The sequence below is a fragment of the Platichthys flesus genome, chromosome 10, assembly GCF_949316205.1.
Source record: "Platichthys flesus chromosome 10, fPlaFle2.1, whole genome shotgun sequence".
Lineage (NCBI taxonomy): Eukaryota > Metazoa > Chordata > Actinopteri > Pleuronectiformes > Pleuronectidae > Platichthys > Platichthys flesus.
In genome coordinates this window covers 14622256-14641944 of record NC_084954.1, presented here as the reverse complement: position 1 = coordinate 14641944, position 19689 = coordinate 14622256, and the positions used below count along the sequence as shown (strand labels likewise).

Here is a 19689-nt window from a genome sequence, read left to right as displayed (position 1 = left end):
AAAATTACTCAACAACAACTTTTTATCGGCCCTGTCAAATACAAACTATTCAAAGTAATTGAAATACGTATTTCAAATACAAGTAATATAAATACTGCCCATCTCTGTATTAACCTGATCTCTACTTTACCTTGGAGATTAGGCAACAACATTCAGTCTTGTCTATATGTGAGGTCTAAATAAAAGCCCTTGGTGTGCAAAGCGCCTCAGTCTCGCAAAGACAGGGTGCCCCTTTAGAAAAGGCTGGTAACTTTGCCATGGAAACTCATTCCTCTGCCTGGTTGCATACTATTGTGAGTTCACAACACATGCCAATGTGGCCAAGCGAATACAGAGCCCCATTAGAGGTACAGAAGCCCACTGATGTCAATCTTTCCCATGGTTCCCAGAAAAAGGGGAACTACAGGAACAACTCATTATGGAGAAGGGTAGCTTCCAGTAACACACGGAAGCTGGATTCACTGGAAGTCTGTGCAACATATGGACATGAAAACAGATGGGGAGGGAGTTCCAAACAGGATTAGAAAAAACAAAATGTTTACTCCTTGAGTCAGTTGCAGTGATGTCGAACGTGTTGTCAGGAGTCCATGTGTGAGAGAGGGGAGGGCATGCATTCCACACAGAGACAAAAGGAGGTAGTCACAAACATGTGAGGGGAGATGCAGATGAGCTTGTACGGAGCACTGTCTGAAACTGCAGAAGCTGACCTGAGGTGAAGGTAAGAAACGTATTACTTAAATATCTTAATATATTATCATTATAATATCTTTCTATTCAAGCATAAGACTGTAGCTACTTTGTTGTGTTATTATTTGTTATTTCTATTGTCAGAAGACCCAGAATTAGATGAAACCTTATCCTTCTGTGCTGTAAAATTCGACTGCAAAAAAAAAATCACAAGATCTATGTTGTTTTCAGGTTATGATAATTTCAGTTTTATGTGTTGAGTTGATTGTTTTATTTTCTTCTCTCAAGGGCATTTATTGATTTTAATAGAATTATAATGTTATCACTATCCTGTATTCCCTATCACATAAGAATCAATGACTAGTTGAATCAAGGACGACTGGACTTTTAGATACTTGACGACGTTACATCTCTTATTCCGGATGCCTCTTCGGCTCTGAAGCTCAGATGGAAATGTACAGAGATGACAAGTAACAAAGTCCAAATACTTTGTTACCTTAGTTAAGTAGAAATTTTGGGTATCTTTACTTTACTGGAGTATTTATTTTTCAGACGACTTTTTACTTCTACCAAAAAACAACCCCTCAACTGATACAGGGGAAACTTAGAAAGTGGCTAATTAAGCCACTCAAACAAACTAAGGAAATTAAATAAAGATTACCACCATGTAACTGAGTTTCAGTGTGTGGTTGCTGGGGCAGCCATCACAGAAAAGAAAAGGGAGCTTCCGGGTTCTGGTGATTTTGTTCCAGTTACCTTCTGTTTCTCGGTTAGCTGTACACAAAGCTCTACTAACGGTATTAAACTCCCAAGGATTTGTTTAAATTCTACTCCTATGTTGTGATCGCTCCCACCTGCTCTACCACACAACCAATCATGCAGGTGAGCTGTGATCCTTCAATTCTAAGTGGCTGATCGCTCACTACCTGTTGAATCTGCCGATCATGTTGAGCTGGAGGCGGGACTTAATCACACTGTCAATTCTGAGAAACTGACATCTCACTATTGTTGAAATAAAAATAATCCTTGATGCATATTTTAACCAGTTATTGTTACTGGATTACAATTGTAACAGATATTCCTTGCCTTGCATATAGGAGGTGACAATTTTCATAAAATTCTATTCAATTTAAATGGAAATCTAAAGTAATACATCTCCAATGTGTGTATTTTGTTTGCTTTGTGTGACAGGTGAAAACCTAGGGGCAGTAGGATTTGGACGAGTGCCACAATGAATGTGACAGAAGTCCACCAGGATCACGCACACATCTACAGTCCAGGAAATGTATCTGGCAATGGAAGCATGCCTTCCCTGGACCTCTTGTCCCCCCATGACACAATCATCAACATTTTCACCATCTTGATCCTCTTAATCACCATGATATCCCTCGGTTGTACGATGGAGATTTCCAAAATTAAAGGCCATTTCATCAAGCCAAAAGGAGTAGGCATTGCTTTGGTGTCCCAGTTTGGCATCATGCCTCTCACTGCTTTCTGCCTGGCCAAAATCTTTCAGATGGATAACATGAAGGCTGTGACTTTGCTCATATGTGGAAGCTGTCCAGGGGGAAGCTTATCAAACATCTTTTCCCTGGCCTTCAAGGGGGACATGAACCTCAGGTAAACATTTATTGATGTATTGACTCCTGTCTTGTTGTAGGAATGCAAATTGCTATTATAATAAACTACCTAAGATGTGTCAGCACAATCTGCTGTCATTAAGATTTCTCCTGATAAACAGAAAATCAAGGCTCTTGTTTTGCATGAATAATTTTAGACATGTCTAATAATGTTGCATCTTGTCCGCTTCCAGCATTGTATTGACCACTTGCTCCACCTTCGCGGCCCTGGGTATGATGCCTTTGCTGCTCTTTATTTTCTGCCGAGGCTTCCCCGGTCTTGAAAATGCCATCCCTTACACCGGCATCATCTCGACCCTCATGCTCACACTTGTGCCTTGTACCATCGGCCTCGCCATCAATCACTACAAACCAAAGTTGGCAGTAATGGTGAAAAAAGTAAGACTCATGTATTTCTGTCTCACATAAACACAGCCATCACACGAGCAGATCATTTGTTGTAGACCAGGACCCAGAAACTGAGAGAATTCAGCCATCACTCACCTTTTCTCTTCAACATCAAAAAGGTTGTTGGAGGATTGGAGTATTGGAAACAAGTTGTGTTTTTACCAACATTATTCATCATAGATTCCTCTCAAATGTAAAGGAGCCAAGTGGATTCTCGTAACATGCTTCCTGTCTCTCTCAACAGGTTGGTCTCAGCATCCTCTTTATTTGCACCATCCTCATTATTATCCTGTCTGGCACTGCCATCAAGGACGTGCTGTGGCTCTCCCTCACAGCAGATAATGTGATTGTGGCTGCACTGATGCCACTAATTGGCTACCTGCTGGGATATGTCTTGTCTCTTATTTTCGGACTCGATGCTCAGTAAGTAAACAAACACTAGATATACAAATCTTTCATCAGAAAGCTACTCTGGACCTGTGTCCCAGCTACTACAGAATAACGTGAGCCACCATAGTGCATATAAATGACATGTGCAGTAGTCTGTCATACAGCTGTGTTGAAAAGCCTCAGATAATGTGAACTCTTGAAAAGTGTTATTTCAACAGTGTTCACCTTGTTTAGTGTAAAATTGATGTTCGATAAAATCTAATGACATCTCTCCATCTTTTTGCAGATGCAGGAGAACCATCTCCATGGAGACTGGTTGTCAAAACATCCAACTGTGCTTTGCCATCCTAAAGGTGGCTTTTCCACTGGAGGTCCTCGGACCCATGTTTTTCTTTCCCCTGATATATATGGTGTTCCAATGTATTGAGGCCTTTCTCCTGATCCTTTGTCTCAGATGTTACCAAACATTCGCAGCACCAGCTGATGGTAAATATCACAGCTGTCGGCCTGTGTGTGTGTCTGTGTGTGTTTTTGTAGAGCGAGGCTGAGAGAGAGTGGTGGAAGAGATTATATGAGCACATTTGTCACAATTGGTGAGTTTGGGTGCAGATCAAACAATGCAGACATCTAATTTCATCCGTCTCTTGCAGATAAAAGATATAGCAGTGTTGACATTAAACATGAGGCAGTGAACAAAGCATGACAGCGTTACCAAAAAGGACTTGATGCTGGAGAAGGACAAGAAGAGGAGCTGAATCGTGCACACAAAGGACAGAGCTCTTCAGTGAATTAACTGTATTATCTTCACTCAGGCCTGTGATACGGATAGATTGTTTAAGCATGTGGATAAACCAACACTTTAATTGTTTAACATACATTAATTTTAACATAGAAAGTAAAACAAAAATAGATTTAGTATTTATATTTTTGTATCTAAAATGTTATGAATATAAATTAGCTATATATATGAGTATATTTGAGTATTTAGATATTATTTTGAGAATGAAATGTTTTATTTGCTATTAAATACTGGAATTAAATTGTGTTGAGTGAAAGGTCAATGATATGACTATAGGGCGCTCTGAGAGCACACACTTCAACAAAGGCCCAGCAGTTCCCTTAAGAAATTTAATTAAATTCATTAGATTAGATCCTTTTTTTTATCAAGTCATGAATATCAGTCCCATAAAAGTAAAATTTTCCACCATCCTAAAGCATGAAAATGTATTCCTAAAAATTGGGTTGGTCATTTTTTTGCTGACAGGCATAGACACCTCCTTGACGGAGGTAAAGAGCACTCTAATGAAAGCAATAGAGACAATTTGAACATCTCAAATCATATTTAATCAAAAATGATCATGTGCTATAATACAGAGCAAACATAATTTAAAACTTCACATATATTAAAATGCCATCTTCACAAAAAAAAGACAAATACATTTCTCAGTCCAAAAGTATACTCAAATGACAGTCAAACAAAGTGAGCACTGACATTACACTAAACCATACACTTAATCATTTTTTGTGTCTTGCCACTTTTTACAGCGTCACATTGAACGTGCTGTCATTGGAAATTCAAAATGAAGCAGCAAAGTGAAGACCTTTTTTTTGAAGAGCTGTGGAAGCATCAAAAGAAGCCATGGCTGATCAACAGCATTCTGGACACATAAATAAAATATGCAGTTTTAGTTTCCTTAAAACAGGAGTTTCCAAGCAGCCTGAATAAATTAAGAAGATAATATTTTCCAGTGTACAAGTAATGTGTCCGACAGAACACACATGATATCACTAAAGCAGTAGAGGCGTTTAACTGACATTCATTTTTGAAATTCCTTATTGTATATATCATAGATAAACTGTGCATAGAAGTGGAAAGCTAAGGCCATTGGGGGAAAGGGTAAGTAGAAGAGAAGTAGTGATGAAATGTGTTGAATGCAGGCCCCACAAAAACAAACATAAGTCACTTTAAATGTTTGTCCTCAATCCAAAGAAAAACTTAGAGGTGATCTCTTCGGTTGGACAAGCAGCCTTATACTGTACAGTGACGTTTGGAATGGTATGAGTCATAATTAAATAATGATAAATATAATTACAAAAAAGACAATGCTGCGATTGGACATGACTTGGACAGCAATCTATAACCTGGCTTTCATGCAGCTTTTCTAACGTGTCTTACATTGTGTGATATGATATGTGGTTAAAGATAAGGAGCAGTAAACAGGACAATGATGAGATTAAAAGCTCCCAAAATAAGTTTGCAGCTTCACCCATCTATCAGAAGTATGTTAGTTTTTTTAGTTTTCCAACCGATGCATTCTTTCAGAGCTGCATGTTCCTGGTTCTGATTTTAATCTACATTTTCAAACCGAGCTTCAGACATTTGATGTGACATGAATAGTGTAGGAATTCCTATAAAAAAATGTAAGCATGTATCTACATGAGAATCCCTCCTCTGTTCTCCTTTGGTGTGGCCAGAGAAAGCGTTTTCTGAGTGAGCCGCGGCTTCACTCTGAGGCTCTTCGGCCAGGCTGGTCTGTTTTGACAGCTGTGTTGACAAACTCTAAAGAGGCATCCCGCTCACCAGTAGCAACTCTGGTTGCCGCAAATAAGTCCAGTGTATATTTTCAGGCCTCCTTCAGCAATGGCATATCTGGGGAAAACAGATAAAAATATCTTCGTCATTTTCTTTTTTGTCACTTCCATAATACTCTTTACTGCATACATAGGAGCGAAATGCCATACTCTAAAGATAGTGGTGGCTCGTAACAAAGTGCATTTGTATGTACAAGAAGGGGGCTTTACCATCAGAGTAGTCCATTTCAGAGTCCAGAGACAGGCTGTGTTGATCGCTGCCCGAAGGCGTCCATCTTTGTGAGGATGAAGGAGCCGTAGCACCTGCGTTCTCCAGAACCCAGGTGGAGGGTGAGGGCAAGGGTGAGGGGGATGAGGAAGAGAAGGATGGTGGTACAGGGTGGACCACAGCCATCTCTGAATGTTGCTGTTTGAGGGATGAAGGCCTAGAGGGGCCAGCCTCTGGCGCCGTGGCATTCTGACCCTCAGATAGCACGATTTGGACTCGAGACTCAGAGCTGAGGGCCGAAGCTGAGGCTCCACTGCGGTTCACGGCCTCCTCATACGATGGCAGAGTCACCTGGACACCTTCCACCATGATGGACACGGGCTGGCCGGACACACCTGGATCACGTCTAGATGTGAAGGGCCAGGTTAGAGTTTAAATCCGCCAACCTCTGTTACTTTTAAGAACAGTTCCTTGAATGTAAAAGCATAGTGTTTGGTGTCAATTATAAAATGATTGTAGTGAACAAACTGACCGATTGAGGGATTTCAGTTTTGGCTGTAAAAGTACAAACAGCACCACGAGGAGCAGGATGAGGGCCACTGAGCTGGCTGTGGATGCCACTATGGACAAGGCGGGCATCCCCAGTGGTAAAGAAACTCGGTCTGGGAGACATGAACAGCTGATAATCAGAACAGAATATTGTAATTATCTATACAATAGTTAAAATGTGTCATTGTATCTTTACCTTGATCCATGAGGCAGCTGAGCTTCATTTGACTGTCCCACTCTCCATATTGGCAGGTCAGGTATTTATAGTCCCCCTTCAGAATATAACCTTCCTCACAGAAATACTCGATCACAGTTCCATGAGAAAGTCTTTGGCATGGAGAGGGGTGGCAGTTGTAACCCCCGTTCTCTGGCTCATACGGGGTCTGGCATACTGTCCACAGGAAAAAAGAAAAAGCAATGAATACAGTGGTATTGGTTAAATTGGTTGATATCTGGAAATTTAAGATTATGAAAGCCTGTATCTCTGAGATAAAGAGACAAATGTTCTAAGAGATTTGACACTATAGAAATAGTATAATAATAGTTGTGATTGAATTGGTCTGAAGCTCTGTGCTGATTGGTAATTATGATTGACAGTACTTTGTAAGGTTTTGTCTTTACCTTCACTGCGTAAACATCGAGGAGGTTCAGAGGACCAGTGTCCCTCTGCACTGCAGGTGAGGATGCTGGGTCCGTCTAGCAGGTAACTTGGGTCACAGTTATATTCTAGTGCTGTGCCCACAGTGAAGAAGCTCCTGTTAGTTTCTGTCAGATTAGTCGAGCCGTGCTGCACCATGGAGGGTCTAATGCAACCTTAAAAAGGGGAAAACATTAAAAAATAACATTAATATCCACAATTATTCTTTCATAACAAATATATGTTTAATGAGTCATTCAGATTTTATTTTTTTCTCCCACTGCTTCATATTACAAGGTAGAACAGATAAAAGAAAAAAATTATGGTGATGAAACTAAATACAGATATTGTGGGACAGATTTAATTTGCCTTTACCTTGCTCCATGACGCAGCTGACTGGCATTAGGTTGTCCCATTTCCCATACTGACATGTAAGGAATTTATAATCTGCCTTCAGAACATAACCTTCATCACAGAAGTATTGAATCATGGCACCATGAGTAAGTCTTCCACATTGGGAGGGGTGGCAGGTGTAGCCTCCGTTGTCTGGCCGATATGGAGGCTGGCATACTGGCCATGGACCGAAATAAATACAAGAAATACATATTAACTCCAGTGCCCCTGTTTCACTAAGGAGTCCACTTTTCATATTGTTGAGTCCTTGTAAGAAATGTCCATTTTGTCTCCAACAATAAATTGAGAGTGTGCTACGAACAGGGAAGCACGTAATGTGTTATCACAGATGATGGATGTTGATTAAAGACATGAAATGTGTCTCTTACTGTGTTTTTGTTCAACAGATATCAATGTTATTAATGCAAACAACCTCTAGGTTGAAGCTACTAAAGTGAATTGAAATACAAACAGAAAAGACACACACCAAATTGAAAATGAAACTGACACTATAACCAAATCAAAAATGTCTTGTACTTACATATGTACTGTATGTATATTATGTAATGCAGAGGGATGTGAAGGAGATTTGTCTTTACCGTCACTGCGAATACAGCGAGGAGGTTCAGAGGACCAGTGTCCCAGTGTGGTGCAGGTGAGGATGCTGGGTCCAGCTGGCAGGTAACCAGGGTCACAGTCGTACTCGAGTACTGTGCCCATAGGGAACAAGCTCCTGTTGCTGTCTGTCAGATTAGTTGAGCCGTGCTGCACCATGGAGGGTCTTACACAACCTTACAGAAGGGATGACATTCAAAACAGTTGATTTACCTGCCAATGTCTTTTAAGTTACTTAATCCTAATAGTGCTACATGTACGTTTTCTGGAAAGAAAATCATTAATTGATAACAAAACAGCTATTATTGCTATGATGAGCTTTGTAGTAATTATCAAAATTACATATAGTACCTTTAATAAATATGGTGTTTTGGTTATGTAGCACATTTCAAAATAGTGTTACAGAGTGATTTTACAAAAACTGCATATGTAAAACAAATCCTTTTCCTGATAGGTGGATTTTAAGGCCAATGCATTAACCTATGGATAGATCTGAGTTCGAGGACTAACCCACCTTGGCTTACACAGCTGATCTGCATGGGGCCGTCCCACTGCCCATCCTGACAAGTCAGGTAGTTATAATCTCCACTGAGAACAAATCCCTCATCACAGAAGAACTCGATCACAGAGCCATGGGAAAACATTCGACAGGGGTTTGGGTGGCAGGTGTAGCCCCCATTCTCAGGTTTAGTGAGGGGTAGACATGCTGATGAGGAGGGAAAAAATATACAACATACATTTTGAGGAACCTGGCCAACGTTTAAAGTGCTTTTGTGTAAAAAAAAAAATGAATCTTGAAAATGACTGAGAGTATAGATTCCTACTAGTAAAGGCAAGATATTAAATGAGACTGACTCCCTCTTAGTTTACAGGTCAGAAAAGACAGGGGTGGGAGGAATGTCTTACCACCACTGGGTATACAGTGAGGAGGTTCTGAGGACCAGTGTCCCAGCGTGGTGCAGGTGAGGATGCTGGGACCATCTGGCAGGTAACTAGGGTCACAGCTGTACTGCAGAACTGTGCCCACAGGGAACAAGCCCCTGTTGCTCTCTGGGAGGTTTACCCAGCTGTTCTGGACCATGTACGGCGTCACGCATCCTGGGAAGAGAAAAGCAGAGAAGAGGGAATTCTGTGAAACTCACTTTTTAGCGACAATTATTTTGAGCCTGGCTGGAGACATGTTACTCAGAAGCCACCAGTAACACGCATACTGAATGACCTGTGGTAACCACGACAACAGGTTGGAGATTTTATGCATATACACACAAAAGGTTAGGTGATGGGATCATCTGGACAGGATGAACTTGTCTAAGCAATCACATTATATTGATATCACAATATTGTGTGTAAGTTGGAAATCTTTGTACAGGTGGTGAAAAAGGAGAAGTGAATCGGTTACAACAATTAGTTTAATATTTTAGAGAGCACTCTGTAAACATACATAAGCACCTATTACACATTCAGTCCCGATACCAATACAGTGGATCAGATGGTCTTTGTTTTAGTACTGTCTACTGCAAGCATAGACTTGTTGTTTGTGGGGCTACTGATTCAGGTTGATACAAATCTATTTAATATCTGACAGAAACATAAGGTGCCTCTTGGTTGATTAAATTACAATGTGTGAATGCACTCAGGACGTATTGAGAACACAATGAGGGACTGCCAACTCATTTAATGTCTTCAAGCCAGCTACAATCTCATTATGAGCTTAATTTTTTTTTCACTTGTCAAAACAATATGCCAACACATTTATTGGTTTGTGGTGGCCAATCATAAGAACAATGTTAGCTGCCAAATATTGATTCCAAAGTTTTGAGGAGTTGTGTGCAGAACACTGAAACCCTCGGCCGCTCCTTGCCAGCACACAAACACACACTATTGTCAGTCTATCTTATTGAGCACATTCAATGGCATTATGCATTTACATCACAACCAAATTAACCCTAAATAAATTCTAAACCTACCCTCTTAATCCTTTATGGGCAAAATGTCCTCATGCCATAAGGCCTATGTACAAATGGTCATCACAAGGTCATAAATGCACACACACGCACACACGCACACACGCACGTCATCGTCGACGTATGTGTTGAGCACAACAGATAAGTTCTTGCTTGGGTATAAACCTAACCCTACACTAAGCATCTAGTATTAAGACCACTGGATCATGTCCCATAGTTTCTGGGCTGACCTTTTTCTGAGAATAAATATGCTTGGATAGCCTGTCTCTTACTGACATTGAAACCAGTGTCAGATACTTAAATAAGTCTCTGCCATCCTGTAGAACATGCTAAACGCTTTCACAGTCAGGACTCACCGACCCACTTAGGCAGTGTCATGACAATGGAGACTTGATATTATCCTAGTAATGAAGGATTCATATATTAGCCACATAACCCACAAAGCGTGCGAACACATAAACCATGCGTCTTACCTGTGCCGTGTGCAGTGGACACTACAGTCAGTCCCAGCAGCAACAGAAAGGACTGTTTAGTTGCTGAGGTGTGGGCCCGAGAGGCTTTTGATATTGACTCTATCATTCCATTGCACATCTTCCACTGCAGAGTCAACTCAACCTGGTAGGGTCAGATAGGCAGGTCAATACACGGGTAATACACATGAAGAGGACAGTCCACTGCAGCATGTGTTGAAACCTGCCTGGTGCAGGTACTCTGCAGAGCCTGGGCAGCTGCCAGCGAAATGGGCGTGAGGGTGGGACAGAGGTACAAAGACGGAACCCAGAGGAGAATAGAAGGATGCTATGCGCATCTGTCAAGCTAGCGCTGATCAGAAGCTCCTCTCGTTAATAATCTGTATCAATTTTATCTAAGCATTCACTTTAACTTATGAGACATCAGACATTTAAAATATAGCAAACGTTGTGGTTTAGTCTTTGCGGCTACACGCCCATTCTCACTTCTTCATCATTATTTACGATGGCTAAGTTTGCTAAAGGGAACAAAGCCATAAAGTAAAACATTTACAGACACGGTACATGACGATGGACGACAACTAGCTAGCTACCTGCGCTACCACCTATATAAAATGAATACTGAACAAAGCAAAACACAGATCATACTCAGCGTTAGGCATAGCGACCCCTGGAAATCAATATTAGCCCTCTTAGCTAGCTAAAGCTAGCTAGACATTAAAATGAACAGTTACCGTTACTTACCATAGGAACACGGCCTCGGGACCTCCACCCTCGCTTTCTGACGCCGCAGCCTCAAACTAACAACGCGTCAGCTTCACCGGAGACATTTAAAATCACCGTGGGAACAACGAACAACAGGATGTATCGAGCAGAGCGGTACCACTACTGCTAACCGCTAGCTAGCTCCCTTGACTTGGTACCCGCTAGCCGCAATAACGGAGAGACGGCGAGCTCATAGCGTGGCAGCGGCAGTTCGTAGAGGCAGGCACTCCTTCTGCTGCCACTGACATGTAAAGGCAGCTGCCAGGTGCGACTGCTGCCACACTGTTTGAGGGAAAGGGGGATGGTGTGTGTCTTCATGTGTAATGACCTTTATCAAGGCATCATCTTTTCAGTGTTGTGCAAGTTATAATCTTAAAATATATTTTGAATTTGAAGGAGTAACAATAACACTATTTTAAATGTGCTTATGGATGTTAGTGTATTTAGCTAAGGGTCCTTGGAGAAGGCCTATGGGATCCCATCATAAGGAAAACATTTGGGAAAAAGTCAACTTATTATAGTATATTAAACTGAATATGGTTTCTATGCAATTGGAAAGACGACATTTTGTGAGTCTCTCTTTGCTGTGTTGTAACACAAAAACACAGAATACATTTATCCAGCCTAGTGTGCCAGCGCGTGCCTGATCCCACCGCTACTAATACCTCTGTTCCTTTGTTTACTATTTCCATCTACTTTGGTACAAGAAATCCCTCCGAGAGCATTGGCATCTCTGTGCATCATTGCTATATTGAAGTTAAGGATAACAAAGTACATTTTTCCTTTGGTCTATCACAGTTTACAAAGTGCAAAGTATCACAGAGTCTTTGCTAACAAACTATCTAATGAACTTTCGTAAACCAGTATATCTCATTAAATGAATCACTGACAGTGTGGCGGCAGTGACAACTGCCCCCAAACAGTGTGGCATCAAATTAATCTGCCTCGAAACAGTATGGCCTCAACGGCAGCTGCCTTCACATTTCAGTGGCAGTTTCCTGTTGACAGCGGAAGTTCATCATCAAGCCCATAGATCTATGATCGAGCCTACAGCTGAGCATGCCTCCGTTTACCTCGGTCACTATAGCAACAGGTATAGCTACAACATCCGGTTTACGTTCCTAGTTAATAAAAGCGGAAAACAGCGGAAAAACTTTCCGCTGAGGACAATTAGATCATATTTAGCAACCAGCTACTTCACAGTTACAAATACCAAGTTTTCACGATGGAAACGATCAGAGGGAGTTTAGAGGACATTTCCCGACCTGCTTCGAGTGAACCAACGAGCAGCCGTGCGTCCAGAAGAGGTCCTGATGTTCAGGTATATAAGTTCACACGGGACAGAACAAAACCAAATCGAATAACCTCCACTAACTTTGGAAAACAATTTCCTGTAGATCCAGATGAGCTCTGAGGAGACTGCAACCAGCTCCTCAGCCTGTGGTCCTGACCAAGGTAGGTTTGATGTACTGGGCTGGAAAGTGCTTTGATTGGTCAAGAGTAGAAGTGCGTTATATTAATGCAGACCATCTACCATGTATAGTGAATGTGCAGTGAGTGGTTATCAGTTTAAGGATGGTCCAGTTTTCAAACTGGAAAGGTACTCTACCTCCCCCAAGGCCCCTTATGAAATCGATTTTGAATTCACTAAATTCTTATTTGGATCTGCACCAAATTGAACATATTGATTCAAATCAGCTCCTGAAACTAACCTGATTTTTTAAAATCAAGATCCATGAATTATTCTGTAAGAAAAAACTGATAATAAAAAACACCTTGTAAAGAAAGTGAAGAAGAAATCCACCTCCTGTGGATGTGCAAGTTACAATAACCATGTTACTTGCATCTTTTCACCAAGTTACGTGGTTATCGTTCCAATAGTTTTTGCATAATCCTGCTAACAAACAGACAGAAAAAAAAAACATCCCCAGAGGTAATAGTGAAGTGTCCCCACATTGTAATAGAGCTTTTGTGTTTCTTTAAGGTCAGTCTCACTCTGACATCACGGATGGAGATCCAGAAGTACAGAGAGCTATGGAGGAAATGAGACGTCTTGATGAAATACTGTCTGTAAAGATCTGCAGAGAAAAAGAAGTCAAGCGTCAGAGGAAAGAGCATCAAGCCAGACTCTGGCAAGATCTCCAGGTAGATACAGTCTGTGTGCAGTGCAGTTTGGACAAAAAAAAATGTGATCATTCTATCACACTCACTTGTGTTTTTTTCTACAGCAGAATAAACCCCAAAGTCACTCTGAATGTGCTCACGAAGCTTTGAACACAAAGCTGTTTTTAGCCTTGGAAGAAGACATTGGTAAACATAAACAACACACGAGCAACACTGTTCAATTGTGTTGTGCATACAGTCACTGTGACACATCTAAAATATGTTTTTTTGTGCTAAAGGGAAAGAGGAAGAAGAAGAAAAGGAGGACAGCTATGTGCCTGTCTTTGAAACCCAGATTCCTGACAGTGACCGTGAGAGACAACGTTTGGAGCCAAGTGAGTTATTGAAAGTTATACATGAGAGAACATGCAGCACACATATTTTTCTATGTCTCCCACAAGCAAAACCAATAAATGTTTCTCTCTTGCACTGCTTAGAATTTGCACTTGATGGCGCCATGAGCTCAGAGAACTTAAGGCTGTTGTTTATTTCCCCCTTGCAGTCTGCTGCAGACAGTGGTGCTATAACTTAGATATTACAAAGCAGTCTCCTGAAGTGAATGCATGACAATTTACCCCTAATGTGACACTTTGAACTGTTTCAACATCAAATTCTAGTTGTTTGGTTTGAAACCTGCGAGGCATTCATTGTGTTTCTCTGTTCAGGCGGCTTTCTATTTTATCATTGGGACATCTTAGTTCTAAGGAAGCACTGTCTTCCCACCCACTATGCAAATTGTAGCATTTAATAACTAATTTCTTTATTTCTGCAGAAAGTCTTTGATTTTCTTTGTATCCTCAGATGAAGCTGATGTTTGTTACTAAAGCTCAATATTTACCTGGTGTAGTGTCCTTTATCCGACAGGTTATAAGAAGCCAGAGAACTTCACAGACTCATCGGAGACTGGAGAAGAGCAATGTGAAGACAGCCACTGTGGAGCTTCCAGAGGCAAGAAAAAACAGAGGGACTTTGTCAAGAGAAACATTGAGGTATGTCAAAGTTCACGCTGGGCCAAATGCAGTGCTGGGGCATATCACATGACTTAGAGCGATCCCTCCATCATTTAGTTTTTTCCAGGGAGGGAAATATTTGCCCATGTAGTTCAAGAGAAAAGACACATTTACCGCCTCTCAGTGCACCACTGAAAAGAATAGACATTCAAATAATTCAAACAATTATTCTCATGGTCTTTTTGTTCTTCTTCTCAAATGTATGTAATGCAATAGCTTGCAGTTGGTGATGGGGACCAAATGCTTTTGACCCAGGCTGAGAAACAGCGTCTGGCCGAGCTCCTCCAACAAATAGACGAAGAGGAAGAGGACGTTGCCAGAGGCGCAGACAGCGAGGTAGGCTGTCATGGAGCCCTAACAGACAACATGTGCTGTCGGATGAGACTGTTTTTCAAGTTCCTTAATACTTCCCCTCATGTCTGGAGGTCTTACGGGGAGCACCAGTGGTGATCACATCCCCTGCTCCTGCGACAGACATTTTTAACTTTTATTTACTACATTTGAAAGAAGTATTTCATTGAAATATTGTTGTTTAATCACAGCCTCTGCCTTCAAAAATGGTTTCCTTTCTGACCTTATTTGTCGGCATGTGTGACATTATCTAACATTTGGCCCCTTTGATCGATGTTATTGAAGATTTTCAAATAGCTCAGCCACGCATTGGCCCAGAGAGCAGCACACGTAGAGTAACAATGGTCAGAGATCAATGTTTTGATGACTGCTTGTCAGCTGAGACAGCCTCTGGGCAGACGATCATGACTCCTCAGTGCATTTCAGATTGTGAACCAGATGTGTAGGAGCAATATGCAGCTCATAAGGAATGCCCCATTTCAAGGATTTGTCTTTACAATCATGTTTTTCCAACAAATTCTTTGCGGTGCCTCTGTGAAATTCAGAAGCCGGGATCTCTCGTACAGCTCTACCATAAGCTGCAGCTGCTCTCGTGGTGAGCTTGGGCTGAGGAGAGGAGAACGAGGCCTATTTTTCCCCTCTTGATGGGTCTTCATCCGAGACCCTGTGCCACCTGGAGCAGGAGACCGCTTTTCTGTTAACCCACCCACGCCACGCTAACTTCAAATGTTTTTATTCTCACTTTTAATTAGCTTTAATAGACCTTTGGCAGCTGCGAGACCAGTTGGGAAGTGAGAGGGAACATACTTACCTTTCACATACGGTTCCATTTAGCTTGACCCTGACAGCTTTGCATCCGTGCGACGGCTCGCCAGGGATTTTTCTTTTATGTGTCGCTGTTCTTTTTATGATGTTTGCCTGGACTTTTTAGAACAACACTGGAGTAAATGTGGTGACCGATACCAAACGGAGCGGAGCGCAGATGCTCAGGTTTTTTTGTTTGTTTTATTGGCTGGAGAAAGGTTTCCTGTTATTGTGAGGTGTCCTATAATGAATGGAGCGAGCACATTATTTATGTCACAGGGACTTTGGCCATCATGCGTCTTCAGTTCTGAGGAAGTCGCCCATTTCGCGGCAGAATCCCTCAGGACACATCCACACAACTCACTGTTTACCACACACATGTGTTTTTTTTATGTTACCGACTTTTCCTCTGCACAAGCTCTGCAGGTTTGTGTGGATCTGGTATCCTGAGGCACTAAATCATCAGCAGTCAGTGGAACATTTTGGGGCTGCAGTGGTGGAACTCCGGCATTTATCTCTTACCTATGGGCTCTGGTTGAAATTATATATAAGGAAGAACAGTTGTTCTCATTATGGGGATTCCACAGAATCATTCTTAAGATGAACTGACTGATCATTAAGAGAATCCAGATTTAGCAAAATTATGTTGCAACGCCCTGACTTTGATTCCATCTGGGTTCTGTGCGCAAGACATACACAATCTCTCTCTCTCTCCCCCTTGCTTCTTTCCCCATCTCTTCACTATGGACTATCCAATAGGCTGAAAGAAAAAAGGGAAAAGAAAACAGTAGTGATATTTATTACACGGGTAATAAAAATGTGTATTTGCCCTTTTTTTCCAGAGGTGTTGTAAAGAGTGATACCACTCTGTGTATTGTAAAGCTACAGACAGTTTGCTTCTTATTTTCAGCTAGAGAGCAAATAAATACATGTTTCCATCATTTACAGATGGAATCGATTTTCTTTCTTTTACGACTAAAATAAAACTTAACACTGTTGTGTTCCTTGTTTACGTAGACTCATTCTCTGAGAAAAAAACAACAATGTTTTTTTGTTACTGTGTTAGTGTTTTGTTTATACATTCAAATTTGAACTTTAATGTTCTCCAACAACATTGAAAACACATCAGATAAACAAAGAATCCCAATTAGCTGTAGCAGCCGTCATAAATATCATCAAAGTTTTAGCAGACAATTTAGGACATAGCTGTACATAACTGAACATGGCTCTGCTCTTGGTTTATTGCCATGGGGAAAAAAAAGTTTGGTTCGGTTGGTTCTAATCTCGCGGTGTCCGTACCTCCGATCTCCCTCCGATCAGAAGGAAGAGGCTGGAACTCCCCGGATTGGAACTAGCCCGCAGACCTTGCCTGCTTGGTAAGTCACCCTGGTCATGTGGTAGAGATCAGCAGATAATACAATAATACAGAATATTCTCTGGAATAAGAATAGTTAATTTTGTATCAGATCAATGGGACAGAGTTCGAGTAGTGGAGTAGACTTTCTTAAGTGACAGAATGAGGTATTCAGCAGAGTCCAAGCAACAAACGTATTTTTTGGGAGACATTTTTTACCTTTTGGCTTTGTTTGCTGCTCCACCTAATTAATAGAGCCTAATGTTTGCTGTTGTTTTACGCCAAGTTTCTTCTACTCCCCCCTGACAGCGATCAAAGGTTACAGCTGCGTTCTTTGTGGAGTTGCGCTTTGGTTTTTCATCATAGCATTGCTACGAGATCGTATCTTACCACTGAGCCTGGATGAGTTCACCACCCACCCACTGGTTCACATAGGATAAGAATGAAACTCACTGGGACAGAGTCACAGTGAGAAAGGCAGGGCACCGATTACATTTTGTAAAATCTTTTGTTACTGACCCTGGGGGAGTTACACCCTGATTCGTAAGTGGGGAAAAAATAGTCTTAGGTTCGCCACTGTAATTTGGAACCGAGGGTTGCCTCATTTTTCCATCCACTTAACCACATCTCCATAGGAAGGTCATATTGTAAAGCCTCTTGTGCATTATTTCCCAGTATTAAACTGAGTGTAGAATATTTCCTAGACTGTTGTTTCATTAGTATAAAGATTATGTTATTTCCATATTAGCAGTGGTAACTTTTGATGCATTTATTTCCTCACAATATTTTATTGTATGTTGGGTTATTTCTGGTTTGGTTCATGTATGCACCTTTTTTATGCTTCTGTCAGCATTTGGACCTTGACAGAATCCTTTCAAATTTGGCACAAATGTTCACTTATCCCATGGATTAACTATTTAAATGTAGCTGGTCAAAGGTCAAGTTTATGTTGGCTTTACAGAAAAAACTTTGGCCACTTCAACATGATAACGCAAGTCTCCCTTCAGGGGATTTCTTCAATTTTGACCAGTTGTAACTTGGACTCAAAGATGAACTTGTTAGATTTCAGTGGTCAAAGGTCGAGCTGACCTCATATGAGTCTGTAAAGGATTGAATGTAGACTGAAACTGCCCTGGCTGGTGGAAGCATTCAACCAGAGGGTGGTACTTCTACAATGCTCACCTCAGTGCTCATTGTATGAGTGATCTGTACATATCTGCCACATCAGACAGTGGAGAACCAACTTCACAGATATTTATAACTCAAGAATTTTCCAGGCCTTGGTCTTGGGCTCGTTCCTGATCCTAGAAGTGAGCTCAGGACCTTATCTGACGCTGTTTTAATGCCAGATGGCATGCTCATCATTTACGTAGCCTGTCAGCGGAAAAAAATGTTCCTGTAGTAATAAAACCTTTAAAACTCTGTGTTGTGGACCCAATATGCCATTTTCTACTATCAATACTTGATGTAGACAAGGACAAACTGCAGTATATGAACGCTGATGCGGTAGATCTATGGCACAATGTCCAGAATAATTATGTTACTTGCTTAAATATTTCCCACTATAAACTTACAAGTCAGTCATCGGCTGGTAGGGGAGAGTGGGAGACATTTTTTTACATTTGCTCCCCTCTAGGTGAGCTAAAATGATATATCAGTAAAATGTACACATTTCCCATTAATTCAGGATGTTTTCTAGCAATGGAAATGATCAGAATGGATATTGTTTTTCTCTGCATATTTAAATACCAGTTCACGGCACTTAACTGGAGCAAGTGAGACACTGTCTCACTTTACCCCACAGCATTTGTGAATTGCTAACATCTCTTAGCAATTCAGGCTAATCTTCAGCTAGCATCGATCACATGGTTTTATATATGTTGGAAGTTCACCAACATGTATGATATAAGTGTTTCTAACTTAATCAATTTGTTTTGACACAACAGTTGAAAATTTAAGAAAATTTACTTTTACATGCCAAACATTTTTTTGGGTGAAAAAACATACTTTCCACTGCACCAGTAACAACTTCTCCTTCATGGCAAGGGGGGAATTGGAGGGGCTTGAAAACATAATGGTCACGTGACCACAAATGTGTTCCGTTGCCTAGATACAGGGGGTGTCTCACATTACCCGATGTCCCACATTACCCCGCTCTCCCCTATATAAAGGACACATTAAATGCTTAACATTTGAACTTGAGCTATGGAAGTCATGTATGCTGTGCCCCTTTGGTGTCTGTTTAGACGATTGAAATTGTCAGTGGACGGCGGGGGTGGTGCAATGATGAGCACTGTCACCTTACAGCAGAAAGGTCCCAAACCATTGTGGGGTTTGCATGGTCTCCTGATGTCGGTGTGGCTTTTCTCTGGGAACTCTTACTTCCTCCCACAGCTATTTGAGACTCTATATTGCCTGTAGATGTGAACGTGAGTGTGAATGGTTATTTGTCAGCCCTGTTTGTTTGTCAACACTGATGACCTGTCCAGGATGTACCTCACCCCTCGCTTAATGTCTGCCCACAACTAATTGGCAGTAATCAATTACCAGATTATAAGTAATCAGCTTTCCATTGAACTCATATGTATCAGATAACAGTATTTGCCTGACGATATGTGCACACTGTTTTGCAGCACACAATTGGTAACTCTTTTTAAAATGTATAATTTTAGACATCAACAAATCATCATTAAAAAAAAATTATGAAAAA

The 19689-nt window shown here is 41.1% G+C and overlaps 3 protein-coding genes across 3 annotated transcripts; 2 read left to right on the top strand and 1 right to left on the bottom strand.

The window, feature by feature from the left end:
• Positions 1-485: 485 nt before the first annotated feature.
• On the top strand, positions 486-4079 carry LOC133962190 (hepatic sodium/bile acid cotransporter-like). The gene is made up of 6 exons (XM_062397678.1): positions 486-718; positions 1879-2307; positions 2501-2705; positions 2959-3137; positions 3391-3590; positions 3755-4079. Exons 2-6 carry the CDS (start codon positions 1919-1921, stop codon positions 3805-3807), a joined length of 1026 nt encoding a protein of 341 aa, XP_062253662.1. The 5' UTR covers positions 486-718; positions 1879-1918; the 3' UTR covers positions 3808-4079.
• A 346-nt stretch (positions 4080-4425) lies between these two features.
• On the bottom strand, positions 4426-11469 carry LOC133961566 (sushi domain-containing protein 4-like). The gene is made up of 11 exons (XM_062396733.1): positions 11277-11469; positions 10536-10677; positions 9005-9196; positions 8613-8804; positions 8083-8274; positions 7466-7660; positions 7075-7266; positions 6650-6844; positions 6437-6566; positions 5907-6310; positions 4426-5754 (listed from the first exon to the last, which is right to left on the bottom strand). The coding sequence occupies exons 1-11, from the start codon at positions 11277-11279 to the stop codon at positions 5729-5731; spliced, it is 1863 nt and encodes a 620-aa protein (XP_062252717.1). The 5' UTR covers positions 11280-11469; the 3' UTR covers positions 4426-5728.
• Positions 11470-12318: 849 nt separating this feature from the next.
• fsip1 (fibrous sheath interacting protein 1) lies at positions 12319-15420 on the top strand. The gene is made up of 8 exons (XM_062397494.1): positions 12319-12618; positions 12695-12752; positions 13282-13442; positions 13526-13607; positions 13700-13795; positions 14325-14449; positions 14687-14806; positions 15367-15420. The coding sequence occupies exons 1-8, from the start codon at positions 12523-12525 to the stop codon at positions 15418-15420; spliced, it is 792 nt and encodes a 263-aa protein (XP_062253478.1). The 5' UTR covers positions 12319-12522.
• Positions 15421-19689: the final 4269 nt, after the last annotated feature.

Bases quoted from the DNA above. Each gene is read 5' to 3' on its own strand.
- LOC133962190 (XM_062397678.1), top strand. From the start codon at position 1,919: ATGAATGTGACAGAAGTCCACCAGGATCACGCACACATCTACAGTCCA. The intron at 2,706-2,958 runs GTAAGACTCATG...CTCTCTCAACAG, and splicing joins TGGCAGTAATGGTGAAAAAA to GTTGGTCTCAGCATCCTCTT. The intron at 3,591-3,754 runs GTAAATATCACA...CGTCTCTTGCAG, and splicing joins ATTCGCAGCACCAGCTGATG to ATAAAAGATATAGCAGTGTT.
- LOC133961566 (XM_062396733.1), bottom strand. The intron at 9,197-10,535 runs GTAAGACGCATG...TTCTCTTCCCAG, and splicing joins GTCCACTGCACACGGCACAG to GATGCGTGACGCCGTACATG. The intron at 5,755-5,906 runs GTAAAGCCCCCT...TGTTTTCCCCAG, and splicing joins TGAAATGGACTACTCTGATG to ATATGCCATTGCTGAAGGAG.
- fsip1 (XM_062397494.1), top strand. From the start codon at position 12,523: ATGGAAACGATCAGAGGGAGTTTAGAGGACATTTCCCGACCTGCTTCG. The intron at 12,619-12,694 runs GTATATAAGTTC...AATTTCCTGTAG, and splicing joins GAAGAGGTCCTGATGTTCAG to ATCCAGATGAGCTCTGAGGA. The intron at 14,450-14,686 runs GTATGTCAAAGT...GTAATGCAATAG, and splicing joins TTGTCAAGAGAAACATTGAG to CTTGCAGTTGGTGATGGGGA.